The 14,639-nt window shown below is 48.2% G+C and overlaps 1 protein-coding gene across 3 annotated transcripts in view; it reads left to right on the forward strand.

The window, feature by feature from the left end:
- Positions 1-779: 779 nt before the first annotated feature.
- LOC8042016 (histone-lysine N-methyltransferase 2D) overlaps positions 780-14,639 on the forward strand; it is a 40,456-nt gene continuing 26,596 nt past the window's right edge. For 2 of the 3 annotated variants that reach the window (XM_040216507.2, XM_040503172.1), the window contains exons 1-6: positions 780-1,230; positions 2,150-2,263; positions 2,333-2,412; positions 5,393-5,445; positions 6,778-6,947; positions 12,162-12,248. In XM_040216507.2, coding sequence (XP_040072441.1) covers positions 1,150-1,230; positions 2,150-2,263; positions 2,333-2,412; positions 5,393-5,445; positions 6,778-6,947; positions 12,162-12,248 — 585 coding nt within the window. In that variant the 5' untranslated portion in view covers positions 780-1,149. The remainder of the gene's footprint in view (positions 1,231-2,149; positions 2,264-2,332; positions 2,413-5,392; positions 5,446-6,777; positions 6,948-12,161; positions 12,249-14,639) is intronic. The other variant, XM_040503173.2, reaches the window with a different exon arrangement.

A 14,639-nucleotide genomic window follows, 5' to 3' on the forward strand; every position in this document is an offset into this window, starting at 1 on the left:
AGGGGAAAAGACGCTGATCCAGAGGCACGAACAGCTTCACGCGCATTGCACTCGCTAGACACATACACACGGCGTCGGTTTTTGGTCGGTATCTAAGCGTGCGAAGGCACAGAGACACGGCACTTCGGCGTGCCAAGGAAGCTTTGAACACGCCGCCAGCCCTTCCTTTCGACGCGTTGTGCCTTTTTCCTGCGACACTGCACTTCCGTAAAATTTTCCACGTGTTCACAACGGCAAGTCTCAACAATACACAGAGTCTTCAAAAAACTTCTTCGTCGAATGACGACGAACGAGTAGAAAACGTGTCCACAGCACGCTGGAAAACCGCAGCAAAGGCTAGCAAAAACGGCAAATCGTATCCCAAGCGAGTGAAGTCCGGTGGCTTCACTTGCGCTGCAGCGAACAAGCGGGGAAGCGCGATCCAGCAATTGTCATAGAGATCAGTGGTTATTTCAGTTAATACAGTACAAAACAAATTATGTTATTAACTTTTTTACTGATTAGATTCGGTTTCTTTTAATTGCAACTGTTCATAAAATATAATGCTGAAAGGTCCCTTGCCATGTTCGTACACGCTCACTTCGTAATTTTGGCTTCGGTGAACTCTGGCGTGGCCTGACAGATTTCTATTCAGAACATAAGAAAATCTTCCTTTCAGATGACATCGATATTATAATTAAAACAAAAAAACAAAAAAAAATATGGTAAAAAGTTTAGTTTGCGTTGTGTTTTGGATCTAACGGTTTTCGGGATTTCGACTGCGGGTTTTCAATTTTTGAGTTGGCCACACTGGTTGCAAATGTTTTCTTCCTTCGTGGCGCGTTGCGTTGGTGTAGTGCGAGCGTTTGCGTGCCGTTAAACGGCGTAATCTAAAGCAGTGCAAAAACGAGCTCTGAAAGCTTCTCAGAACGCATTCGATCAACCGGATCAACCGGTGTATTACGCTATCATTGCGCCACTAGGTCGTCTTTGTGTGCACTACGAATTTGATGTCCCGAGTTCCAACGAGTTAGGCCTAGGCCTACCGACATGTTCGGAGATGTTTAGCCTAGTTATGTCTTAGTTTAGCCAAGTGTCACTCGTCTATTTACTCGTGCACGAGTGCGGTGCGAGCAGTAGAGCGTGCTTTCAGTTGCATCGGGGACCACAATGAGCAAGAGCTGTCTGGCAGTAGCGGCGGAGGCCGCGGAACGAGTCAACGCCATGCTCGTTGCCAAAGGCAAGCTGAAGGTGAGACGGCACGTTTCGATATGCCGGCGGCGTCTGCACCCAGTAAATACTAACTTAACGGTTACCCGACCGGACGGCAGTGTTGACTTTGCCGCACCTTGTCACAGACTGCAGCGAAGGCTACAAGCGGGGACGCGTAGTTCGCCGGTCCCGCAGCGCTAGCGTTCGTGGTGCCGACGTTCGGACGAAGGAGCTTGCGCTTGTAGACTTTGCTGTAGTCCACGCTCGAAACCGACAGAGTGCAAGTTATATTTACGTTTATGATGACGCAGTGTGCTCATGTACACTTTAACTTCTTAACGGGACTTGCGTAGTCTTCCAGCCGATGCAGTCGCTTTGGAGAGAGCGACATTGCCAACAAATTGTTGAGGTAGAGTTGAAGCGGGGTCCTGGAGACCTTGCATCTTTACGGACGCTAATAATTAGTACACGAAGAAGAGACACCTACCTTGTTATATATACATTTAGGGAGAGAACAGAAATGGACGGATAGGTGCGAGAGTTACGGGAGTCATGTCTGTCTGTCACTGCTCTCTCTCTAAATTCGTGTACCGTCTGACCAACCCGCTTGTCCTGATTATGAGGTAGCTTGTTTAGGGCCTCTTTTTGAGAAACGGATGGAGGCTATGAGCACGTTGAAACAGCGAATAGAGAGAGGTATTTGGCTTTGCGTCTCCCTGAGAATCCCTGCACACTTTCGTCTCCTCTCCCTCAGTTTTATTTGTAGTCAGTTTGCACGTCAAGAATAGGACGCTCCTCCCACAAAGCCCTCCACCCTTCCCACTGGAGAGGAGGAGAGTCCCTCGTTGCCTCCTCTCCAGCATTCCCTCAGTTAAAGTGGAAAAAAGTGGAGGGTTTTGTGGAAGGAGCTGCACCTGGATTTTTTAACCGGCTATAGCCGAGACGTGCCCGCTTGCAGATCAACGGCTGCACGGGCCGCAGTTCAGGGGACCTGTTCACCACGGAGGTGGAGATAAACGACGCTCCGCTGGCTGCACGGAACATCCTCACCAAGGGTGTCTTCCAGGACGAGGTAGCACACCCGGAAGTCCGTGGGTTTTAGGCGTTGGCTCAGACTCGCCGCCTGTGCGTTGTCTTGCAGATCTGCCGGACAACGAACGCCGTCATGTCGACGAGAGGCCGCTACATGAATGCGGTAGACAAAGCTGGCGCTGGATCGGGGTAAGGGGCTGTTTCGTCCGCCTGCCCACTTGCTGCTTGCCTTTAGTCCGGGGTGTCGGCAATACGAGCCCAAGATTGTCTCGTGTAATGTGCTACTTTGTTTTACCTAGCATTGATGTGGAGCTCTCGAGTGAGGAGAGCAACGGTTCCGGCACGGGGGGGGGGGGGGGGTGTACGTCTGCTTTTACGGGGGATTCAGACTTTTGGATTTGAGCATAACCGACAGCGTCACGACTCGTCACACTTCGTTTTACTGTCTGGGCAGCGAAGTTTAGTTTGACAACAAGCATCTCCTTGTGTGGTATTTTCGCAAGCCTGGAACAGCCTGAGCCGCAATCGTTGGACCCAGTCTCGAGCTCGGGACGTCGGTGTGCCATGCCGAACTGTGACGCATTGCGTGTGCTCAATCATTCAGTGGCATAACCTTTGTAATGTGGCCCTTTTTCGCCACTGGCTACGCCGGCTAACGGCCGGCGTAACCAGTGGCGTTAGCCGGCGTAGCCAGTTCGCTACAATATGGTTGCCGTAGCAACCGCCCGTGGTGAACCGTTGCAAGATGTCGGGATGCGTTTGGTAACGCTTGGACACGAATGTCCGAACCGGCCTTTATGTGGTGTCTTGTGAATTTGGTCAAAACTACAAGCGTCAAAGGCCCAGAAATTTAGCTTGCCTAACTTGGAAGCTTGCATTGTCAGTGATGTGATTGCTGCGCCAATTGCGCTATACTGCGCCAAGGGGCTAACCCTGCTACATACTGCTACATTTTGCTAAATATGGGTAATCTGCGCCAAGCCTGCACCAAAAAACCAATTTCGGTCGCCTTTCAAAACTGAAACTAAACTGAGTTCCGTAATTAAGCATGCATGTGTTATGTGGCGCAAGCGCCCGCCCGACACAAAGTTACCTACATCACTTGTCCATCCCGTCTTGCATGGTTTTCTCGGCGTCCCGCGTTTCGCGCTTTCGTCGTCTTGCAGATCTCTTGTCTTTTTTAAAAATATTTTCAACGATGGACCCGGGTTTGTGCGGTAGCTCCGACACTAGCGTGCGGGGGTACCAGCCACGCGGTCGTGCTGTGAAAGGAGACCACGTTCTTGCGCGGCGGGAGTTACTTTGTGAGCTGAAGCACTCACTCCTGAAAGCAACGGCGTGGAAAAACTATATTTGGTTCCTGCCTTCCAGTCACCATGGTCGCGCGACGTCAGGTGTTGCCGTCCCAACGTCGCTGTAGATATGGCGCTTTCTAAAATGCAACTAAGTACCGCCGCATGTTCATCAACATTCCTGTTCTTGTTTAAATCATATTTTACTACAGAATTCCCTCCTTAAAGGGGCAGTGCAACGATTTTCAGACTTTTGCCAATTAACTGCGGAAATTAATCTGCGTCACCTATGGAACGAAAAAGCGAAAGCCGCATTTTCTTGCGAGCGCTAGTTCTTAATAAAAATGAAAACAAGTCGAAGGTCGAAGTGCCTCTCAACTCTCCACGCCGACTTTCGAGTGACGTCTCTGGGGGTTCACGTGATTTCCCCTTGGGCTCTCTCTTCAGAGACCCCAGCCACTTCCTCCGCGATTGTCGACTTTCAAAGGATTATCTTCGTCGAAGGTCGCGGCGAGCGATGGGCACAAAGGGCGGTTTGCCACGGTGCTGACGGCGAGTATAGCAGCGGGGGGGGGGGGGGGGGGGGGGGCAGGGTTTGTTGACTTTCGCATATCCGCCAGAGGCGCCATCATTTTAGTTCCCGTAGCCGCCACTGGCGGCTGCAGATCGGCAAGTAATTCGTTTTTGCCTAGCAATTACTCAACAGAATAGCCGTTTTTCGGGGAAAGTTGACGCGTTTTTTGTCACTTGGGCTTGTATGAACAATATAACAAATGCAAACTGGCAATTTCAACATTAAAACCGTTGTACTGCCCTTTTAACTCAGACTGCTGTTTCAAAGTATTGATTACCTAGGTTTTTCTCGGTGGGCTTACTTTCGAGAGGGACGCCGGTACATGAAAAATCTACTGCGAAAGAAAGTTGGTAAAGAGAAGTGAGCTAAACCAAAGAAGGCAAATTTCTGCACACTGAGCCCGCACAGCGCGCTCGTTTGTCTCGCGTTCAGTCGTTGCACGAAGCGCCCAACATCTTTTTGACCCTGGCTTGCAATGTCTTGCGACGATGCACTGAGGTTCTCTTTTTCTTTTTTTTTTGTGTGTGTGTGTGTGCGTGTGTTTGTGCCTTGTTCGCCGGCCTGGCAAGCCCGCGCCACGGGACTGCTTTTTGTCGTATGATCGACAGTTACATTTTGCATGCAGTTTGGGGAATCGGTTGGCGACGGCGCGTAGTGGCATGGTTTCGGTTTTGATCCAACAGGCGTTGTCTCAGCTCGTGCGACGAAGCATGTGCAATTGCAAGCCTGCCGAAGTTTCTCTCACGTGCATGCAAACATGATTGAAAGACAGAGAAACCAGTCGGGACGCTTGCAATTCATTGTTTTCCGTTCGCTTACCTTTGACGAAAATGTGGCATGTTGGGAACCAGTAAAACGGTGGCAAGCGGTTTTTCGGAATTGCTCGGCAATGCCTACAGCACTGTACACTTGTGAGATGTCTCAGCAGTAAAAACACTAGCAGCAGGTTCCGTCGCAACACGTCACATCAGAACGCAAGACAGCACAAAGTGCCCTTCATTTGTACAGCACTTATAACAAATATTTTTAATTTTTTAAGAATATATGCTCCAAAAGCCACCTTTGCTGCTCCAAAACACTGTCTTGGCTGCTCCAAAACACTGTTTTGGTTGCTCCAAAGGCCACATCCAAAACACTGTTTTGGCTGCTCCGAAAGGTGCTCCAAAATGACTTAGGCCAATCACATCACTGCATTGTGAAGTAGGCATAAGATGGGTCTCATTATTGTGGGAGTAGGGTGTGGTCGGCTAGCCTTCACTGATATTTTAGCCACATTTTGTAAATATATTTTTTTTATATTTAGGGACCGGGCTTTGTACCTGCACATCCAGGCATCTACTGTGGATGCTATTGAACGTGAGTATTTGTTTAAATAGGATGCGTTTGAAGCTGCAATATTGCCAGTTTCAGCAGTCTGTACCTGTAGGACTGCATAGTAGTGCATAATCTAAATTACACAACACTATTTAGAAGTGTCCATCCTTGTGCCTTGTTCCTATCCAATAAATATGTAGGTTTTCTGTTTTTCTGAATTTTGCACTTAAAAGTAAACTGGGGCGGTTCTGTATTTGAGAAGAAAACACTTAGATCGTCTTCATTTGGCTGACAGGATCGTGAATATCGAGATTATTTCTTAATTCGGTGCACGGAGGCTGTAGGAAATTATTATCAAAGTATCGCAGGAGTGTGACGTCGTATTAAGAGGTTTCAGAATATCCGCTTGTGCGCATCTTCAGCGTCTATCAAAGCAATGCACTCGCACTCTTGCTGCTTTCAAAAAGGTCAGAAAACGACGTCGTGGCTGGTGTCAGTAAGGGGAATATAGCTGGCAAGCTTGCAATTGCATGCGCTGCACACACGAGCAACATGCGCTTGGTGGCCGAAAGGTCCTAGCATGACGCTAGGACTGGTTGGAGGTTTTTGTGTCTTTTGGCACTTAGTTACATATTCGGCGAAAACGAAGTTGATATACATATTTACGGTATAAAAAGTCACAAGAATTCACCTCTAACTCTATTTGAAAAATTGTGAACCAACCAAGCTCAGTGCAAAGTGTCTGCGCTTCAGCATTTGTTAAAAATCGTTTGTATCAACTACATAGCTCTTTTTCACTATGTAGAGAATGCTACTTGTCAGTTTGGTAGCTTGGCTTTTGCAGCAGTTGGAATGTTGCAAGGCGTTTGTCAACTTCTCGGTGAAGATTTCTTTATAAAAGCAGAAACCCATGACATCTTTCTCGTGCATTGGAAAAACCTGGGTGAACGAACTGGAAAGAAAGCACCCTCTTGCCGCTAAACGCGCGCACCGACTTTCCTAGTGTTGTAGTTTATTTAGTGGGGAAAAACAAAAGGTTTGCTGGAAGAAATCCTAGTCTCATTGCATGTGTAGGCCAGGTTGTTGCATTGTGCCCCAACATCGGTTCACAGTCAGTATCCCTTCAACCCGGCGAAGCAGTTCCCTCCGAGGTCGAGGGCGATTGCAGGGAGCCCGCGTATTGCGAGGTTAGCGGAGACCGTGCCCGCGTGACGAGCACCTACCTCTCCGGCCACGTTCAAAAAATTTGCTCGATCTTGCTGCATCCAGCGTCGCTCAATCTGCCGTCCTCCGGAAGTAACTCGGAGCACCTCGGTTCTACTCCGCCGAGACATGAAACACGGCCTCTCCATTTTTGGGTCGGGTGCTGCGCAGGAGCCATGGCCCGGATCAACATGGTGATCCGGGAGCACACGAAAGACGACCCTAACTTTGCGGCGTCAGAGCCCACGACCACTGAGCTGGTTCAGGTGCAGCTGGCCGAGACCAACGCCATGGCCGCTGCAGCCCTCTCCCTGCTCACTGCCCAGGCGGCGGCCACTGGGGTGAGCCATCGCACGCTTTTTTCCGAACGCCGTCCTTCGTTTGTGTCGCCTCTCGGAATGCATCTCGGACTGGTGTGTCCGGCGTGGGTGCGTCACTACGCCCAACGACTTCGTCGTGACGTGTTGCGGCGACGTGACTACTACGAATTGACGCGTGACTGCTCATTTTTAGGACGCTGCAAGCACACCAGTCGCAGTGATGGGATTGCTGTGCCAGTTGCGCCAAGGGGCTAACCCTGCTACATCCTGCTACATTTTACCAAAATAAGGGTAATCTGTGCCAAGCCTGCACCAAAAGAACGATTTCGTTCGCCTTTCAAAACCGAAACTAAACTGAGTACTGTAATTGAGCATGCGTGTATTATGTGGCACAAGCAGCCGCCCGACACAAAGTACCCTGCATCAATAATACATCCGTGTGCGGACGGTCCGACGCTAGCTTGCTGGGTACCAGCCATGCCGTCATGCTGTGAAACGAAGCCACGTTTTTGCGCGGTGAGTGTTCCTTCGAGCTGAAGCACTCGCTACTGAAAGCAACGGCCGTGGGAAAACTATATTTGGTCCCTGCCTTCCAGTCACTGTGGCTGCGCGATGTGGGGTGTTGCCCTCCCCACTTCACTGCAGATATGGTGCTTTTTAAATAACTGCCGCATGTTCATCAACATTCCTGTTCTTGTTTAAAGGGACAATGAAGACGATTTAGTTTAATTTTTTTAAATGGTGTTTTTATGCTTCTTGGGAACATAGCATGCTGCCCAATTTTTTGTAGCCATTTGTGATGCGTATTTCTGTGCCTACGAAAGAAGTAAAGAAACCGAAACTGAACAATTTCCATTTTCATTTCTGGGCCTCCAAAAACGGAGGTGACGTAGGAGTGACGTCAAGTGTGAATAGTCGGTATCGGTAGTATTTAGAAGATCGAGATTCTGGTTACCGCGGTGGGTTATAGCGGCGCGGTCGTTTCGTCGAATCTGTCAATATGGACGGCAATGCCGCTCTCGCGAGCGAGTTTGAGCTTCCGTTCAGTAACCCAACACACACGGAACGGGAGTACGTGTGTGGCGGCCTCCGCCGTCACCCTAGGGAGACCGCCCAGCCGGTAACGACGGTAACGAGCTGCCCGCATGCTGAAGTGCCCATAGTTGCTCTTTGGCCGTTTCGCGTCCAGCGTAGCAAAGAAAAAAACAATTATGCTGCTTTATTTACGGGTAAGTAAACCTCTCCGGTCCGATTGATACTTTTCATGGTTATTTAAGCGGAAATTAGAACAGTATTACTAAAAATCGCGAACCGAAACGTGACCGAGGTCGCGCCTCGTTTCGACCAATCGCTGAGGCGTCTCTTGTGATGTCGCGCTTCTTGGCCTCACATCGGTCACGTGAGCTCCGCTTCTCCTGGCTTCTCCCTCAACTCTCGGGGCGTCGCCCCAGTCAATCCCGGTGCGATTATTACTGCGACTGTTTTATTGATTTGTGCGGCACACAAGCGCCGGTTTCGGCTGAATTTTGGGCAACGTGGCCTGAGACGTGCCTGGAACCCAGTTCGGTCGCCAAAAAGCTGTCCGAAATTGCCTTCATTGTCCTTTTAAATCATACGTTACTACAAAAATCCCTCTTTTACTCGGACTGCTGTGTCGTATTGATTACCTAGGTTTCTCTCGGTGGGCTTGCTTTCGAGAGGGACCCTGGTAGGTGAAAAATCTCCTCTGAAAGAATGTTGGTGAAGAGAAGTGAGCTAAAGTAATGAAGGCTATGTCTGCACACTGAGCCCGTACAGCGCGCTTGTTTGTCTTGAGTTCAGTCGTTGCACAAAGCACCCTAAGAACTTTTTGACCCTGGCTCGCAATGTCTTGCATCAATAAGCTCAAAATCTATTTTCTTTTTCTAATGTTTATATTTTGTTTGCCGTTTTGTCAAGCATGCGCCGCTGGAATGTTTTTTATCATATGCTCGACAGTTACATTTTGCATACAATTTTGGGAATCTGTCGGCAACGGGGCAGAGTGGCATGGTTTCGGCTTCGATCGAACAGCCGTTGTCTCCGCTCGCGTGACAAAGCATGCGTGACCGCAAGCCTGCCGAAGTTGCCATCACGTGCATGCGAACGTGATCGCACGACAGATGCACCAGCCGGGATGCTTGCGATCCATTGTTTCATGTTTACATACTTTTGACGAAAATATGACCTGTTGGGAACCAGTAAAATGGCGGCAAGCGGTTTTTCGGAATCGCTCGGCAATGCCTTCAGCACTGTACGCTTGTGGGATGTCTCAGCAGTAAAAACACAACCAGCGAGTTCCGTCACAACACGTCACATCAGAACACAACACAACCCAAAGTGCCCTTCGTTTGTACAGCACCTAAAATGAATATGTTTATTTTTTCTAAGAATATCTGCTTTAAATGTCACTTTTGCTGCTCCGAAACACTGTCTCGGCTGCATCAAAGTCCACTTTTGCTGCTCCAATAAACTGTCTTGGTTGCTCCAAATGCCACATTTGCTGCTCCAAAGCACCGTTTTGGCTGCTCCCAAAGGCGCTCCAAAATGGTTTAGGCCAATCACATCACTGCAGTCGGAGAAACGTCCCAGGCACCGTAGTGCCAGTGTTGCTAGATCGAAGTCTGTTGTCGAGCTTTTCGTGGCGCATTTGCTCGGGGGGGCACTTGCTACGCTATCGGCCCAGCCCATATGGACAAGCAATGGAACTGACAAAGTGTTAGATGCGCATTGCCTCCGATGGAGAGTGATTCCGTCGAGGTTTTTACGGCAAACATAAAGTTTTGCAAATAATCGGCGCCGCCGTTGGCACCAAGATCGCCGTCTATCCGTACTGCTTGTCAGCTGATAGTTATATGTAGGCTGTGTACTTTCCGGTGTTTATTTGTGAGAAAAATCGACGGATGTTTTTCAGTGTTTATTTATTTTCGAAACACCGGTGTATTTCGGTGGAACGTCTCACGACGAGGCTAAAATCGGTGATTATCGGTGGAAAAAAATGCGATTGATCACAGACAGAGAGTTCTAATTTTATTCGCACATTTCATACACTTCTCGAAGAAGCATATATTTCTCACACTTGGTTATTATAGTGGATGCAAGCATACTTCGAGAGGCTTGCATCCGTCATGGCAGCACGTTCCTTGCGGTTCACAACCCGCAATTTTGAAAACACACGCTCCACATTTTCGCTGGACACAGGAAATCCCAAAATGTCCAGCCAGGCTTGGGATAGTAGTGGCCAGTCAGGTAAATGAAGTTTCCAAAATAACACTGGATCAACGGTGCTAGTCACAGCATACTGGCGGTAACAAAGAAACTCTGATTCTAGGTCACTCAGCTAGCTCTCGTCTCGGAGGACCAGCCGATAGATACTTTCATAAGGCACAAATCCCTCAGGCAGCTCCACGTTTATGCACGGATTAACAATTGGCACGCGGAACCAGAACGACGATTCATCCATGAAATCTGTAGCGTAGTCATCCCGAGCTTTCCGCTTACATCCCATCCTGGTGGCCTTCTACTCCGCGTGACGACGAAGGGAAGCAAGTCTCAGGTTGAGAAAACCCGCAGACGCGGGACGGACGCGCCTTCTCAAACACGTCTACAATATTTTTTACAGAACGGTCCTTTTATATACAGCGAAAAACTCCCTCGCCAACAAAACCCTTTTTTTTTCCGCTTCCCCAAAAGCCCATGGAAACTAAACAGATAACAAGGAACGCATCTCAGTTCTGAAAGCTCAGTAGCCCTGTACGACACGGATGTTGGTAGTGTCTTCCAGGAACCACAGCAACCTCTGAATACATGGCTTGCACCGACATTACTTGGCCAGACACAATGGGTAAAAGGCACGTGAGAGCGTACCCTCCGCTGCGTTAATTTTTCCACAAAAGGGGGCCATGGCCGACACGATGGGGGAAAGGCGTGTGAGAGCTTAGCTTTCACTGCGTTAACTAGACGCTTTTCACCCCCAGAAAGGAGGGCGGACTGACGCCACGTGCAAGCCATGTATAGACACTGGAAGAATGCAGGATCCACGAGATAACACGTTTGACGAACCTCTACGGGGAAAGGGTTTCGCTAGGTCGGAAACGTGCAACGACCGGTGTTTTTCGGTTTTAACCAGGGCGAAAATATCCAACCACCGGTGTTTTTCGGTTTTAACCGGTTTTGTATTTTTGTCACCGACAGATGTTTATCGGTGTTTTTCGGTTAAAACCGGAAAATACACACCCTAGTTATATGCAGTTGAACCTCGGTTTAACGAAGTCACCGAGACCCACTAATTATTTCGTTAAATCGGGAACTTCGTCAAATCGAGGAAGGGAGATTTCGCGCATAGGCTATGCGGGGAATCCGAATTTGTTCGTTAAATCGGGAAATTCGTAAAATCAGGTTTCGTAAAATTGAGGTTCAACTGTAGTTTGCTTACGATGCTGTTTTGTAAAGCTTGTCAACTGATCGATCTCGGAACTTTGGTTAGCAGGGGGGGGAGGGGAGGGGAGGGGGAGGGAGGGAGGGAGGGAGGGAGGGAGGGAGGGAGGGAGGGAGAGAGAGAGACTTGCGGTGAATGAATGCACACAAGTCTGCGGGGCTGCCTGGACATTGGTTGTGAACGTAATGAGGCTTCATTTTTACTCCGTCACGGACGACCTCCGATCTTGTGATCTGAGGTCGTGACATTCGTGGAGGTTGTGCATTTGTTGTTCACGGTGTCCATGGTTTAAGTTTTTAAAGTAAAACATTCTCTGGCCAAGCATTCGGCATTTTGTGCAGCCCATAAGTGAAGCATGGATAAAAGAGTGGCCGCATGGCTCAACACCGATTGGTCAAGGTCATGTTACCGGGGGTGGGGTGAGGAGAGGTAGGCAAGATGGGAGAGGAGTGGGTTAGTAGGTTCTGGAAGATCACCAGGTTTATCATTTCAAGCGTACACGTGCCACGCGTTAACTTATCCAATGAAAATTGCTGTGAACGTAGGCATCTGGCTGAACAGTCTAGACATGCTGTTAAATAATGACATAAATGTTTGTGAGGCTAGAATGCTTTGGATGTGCAACCCAATTGCCTAGCAATTTGCCATACATCTTTTTTCTGGGATTTGTTTTTGCATTTTTTTAATTAGTATATTGCTATAAATTATTCCCGACTGAGCTGTTCATTACTCCAAACTGTATTCTGTGTGTGGTCAACCCTTACTGTGTACCTTTGCAGCACCACTACATTCAGGACAAGATATTCGTCGGCCTGGAGCATGCGCCCGTCGGCTTCCCCGTGCGCGACAAGATTCTCGGTCCCGGGGTAAGTGCGGCCCGTTCTCCAGATTTGTCTTGGCAGATTGCTCCCCCTGACCCTCGCTATTCTCAGTGGTGGATCGGCTGTGCCCTTTGCGCCAAACTGCACCAGAACGAAAACCCTGGTACATGCTGACACAGCGATCTCGCGACTCGCTTCGTCGCAGTGCAGCCGCGCACTCAGGTGAAAAACACACCTTTATAGTGTTATAACGCACGTGCGCGTTTGGTGTAATAAAAAAAAGAAAAAAAAAGATATGTGATTGGTGATATTTATATTGCAGTAATATCTTTAAAATTTAACTCGCTTTTATGCAAGAGTGTATGTTAGGCAGCGATGTTTTAACAGCGTTTGTTTATTACCTGTGCTTGTTTTAATTCAGAATTGAAAAAAAAAATTTTATAAAGCAAGATTTTTAAATCACATCAATTAGGTATGGCAGGGCTCCCTTATAGGTTTAATTTTATGTCACATCTGTCATTTACTTCCTTTCCTAATGTAGGCATTGGACTGTCTGAGGCCATAGTCTATAAATATAGCTAGATTAAATTTTTACTGAGCTCATGTGGACAATTAGAAGCATGGGAACAACCTTTGCGAGTCCAGCTGAATTTTTGTTTAAGCATGGTGTAACAGTGGTGAAAGGCATAAAGAAAGGCGCAGCAACTATTCAATATTTGAATAAAAAATATTTGGCCGAAACCACTATTCACCTTGAATTCGCTTCAAACCCAAAATCTATTATTTGCGCATGCCTAGCAAGGAGTTAACGGTTTTTGTGCGATCGATGCTCACATTGATTGCATGAATAGGTAGCGCTACTCGTGATCAGTTAGAGTAGCTATGTGCTCCGCTTAGCTGTTCAAAGGACTTTAACTGGTTGAATACGAGCAAAAGGCAGTGCGAGACACATTCAGTACAAAAGTGTCCGTTTGATGTTGAACTCGCAACATTTACCTCACCGTGATAGAAACCCTACTAGGCTAAAAACATAAGTTTTTACGTTAAACATAAACCGAAGACGCCATCGGTATTCCTAATAATTTAATTGAGACATCTGGAGAAAAAAAGCAGCGTATGATTGTCCAATAAGGAAGGCTCGAAGTTCACCTAAGCACTTCTTATCAGTTGTGAATGCGAAAGCATGCATGGTATTTCTCTGCTTTCTTATTTTGCGTGCTGCATACTTGCGTTGATGGGCGAGCGCGCGATCTCGTTGCCACTCTGACCTTGGGCGCGGAGTCGCTGCCTGGCTTGGTGGCGAGACGCTTCATGTTACTGATGTGCTGGACACGCAGCGCCATGGGGTGGCAATCATTGAAACTGTGTTGTGCAGCGGCCAATGGGAGCCTCATTCCTTGAAACTACATATGACGCGCATCAGCCAATGGGACCGAAGTCAAAATCCTTCATGTTTCGGCTTCACTCCGCTCTTTTGGGATCGGGGAAACTAGGTGCTGTTTTGGGTAGGCTTTTCGCGTGGCTTCAAAGCTGGGAGCCACCAGATCGCGGCTTCACTTGGGGAAAGAAGTTTAGGTGCCATTTGGCGCGGCTTCAAAGCTGATGAATTCGGCTCGCTCCATGGGACAGTTAATGCTCTCGCATTAATAAATAAATATCTGTTGTGGCGACGTCCCCTGTAGGTATGATACCTTAATTAGTCTCCCAACACTTTAACAACTGAAGTTTTTTCCTTAGGCTAACTTTTAAAGAGATTGTATAAAGCTATTTGACTGAAAGCTTGAAATTGTCTGCCCAAAAGTGGGTATCTTTGGTCCGAAACCTGTTGTTCCCTGCTACAAGAGCTGCTCCAATTCACCATTTGTCACAGTTCCACCAGTGCATTCTCACTGCGTAAACAGGTTGGAAATTTCAAATTGGCTGGTTAGTATTGTGCATTCAATAATGACACGACTACTCTTGCATCGCACCAACGAGTGGGGGAAATGGCTTCTTACTGCTTTCTACTGAACCTGTTCCTCCAGTCTTGCTTGTTTGAACATGGTTAAACTCGCCCAAGTTACTACTCTTCTTGCTTGTTTGTTTTGGGGAAACGGCTTCCCTAGTTTTTTTTAGGTGCTAGATAACCAGGTTGTGCCGATGATTGTGTTCCGTAGGGCCAGCTAGTTTGAGATGACAAGCAGATGGCTGCGTCCTGCTCGTTGTGATGCTCGTTGTCCACTTTCCTTTTGTGTTTTTTACTAAAGGTGTATCCACACGACGGACCGGGCCGCGGACCGATTGATCACGTGATGCGCGGCCCGCGAGCCGCCCGGCTGCAATGAGCATCCACACGGCGGACCAAAAGAGCAGACGACAGAGTGAACGGGCCGGTCTAACCCTCGACCTCACAGCTCCGCCAAACGCATGCAGCGAGCTGCTTTGAGGCTATTTGTA

Source organism: Ixodes scapularis, unplaced genomic scaffold (assembly GCF_016920785.2).
Source record: "Ixodes scapularis isolate PalLabHiFi unplaced genomic scaffold, ASM1692078v2 PGA_scaffold11__112_contigs__length_91849675, whole genome shotgun sequence".
NCBI classification, from domain to species: domain Eukaryota; kingdom Metazoa; phylum Arthropoda; class Arachnida; order Ixodida; family Ixodidae; genus Ixodes; species Ixodes scapularis.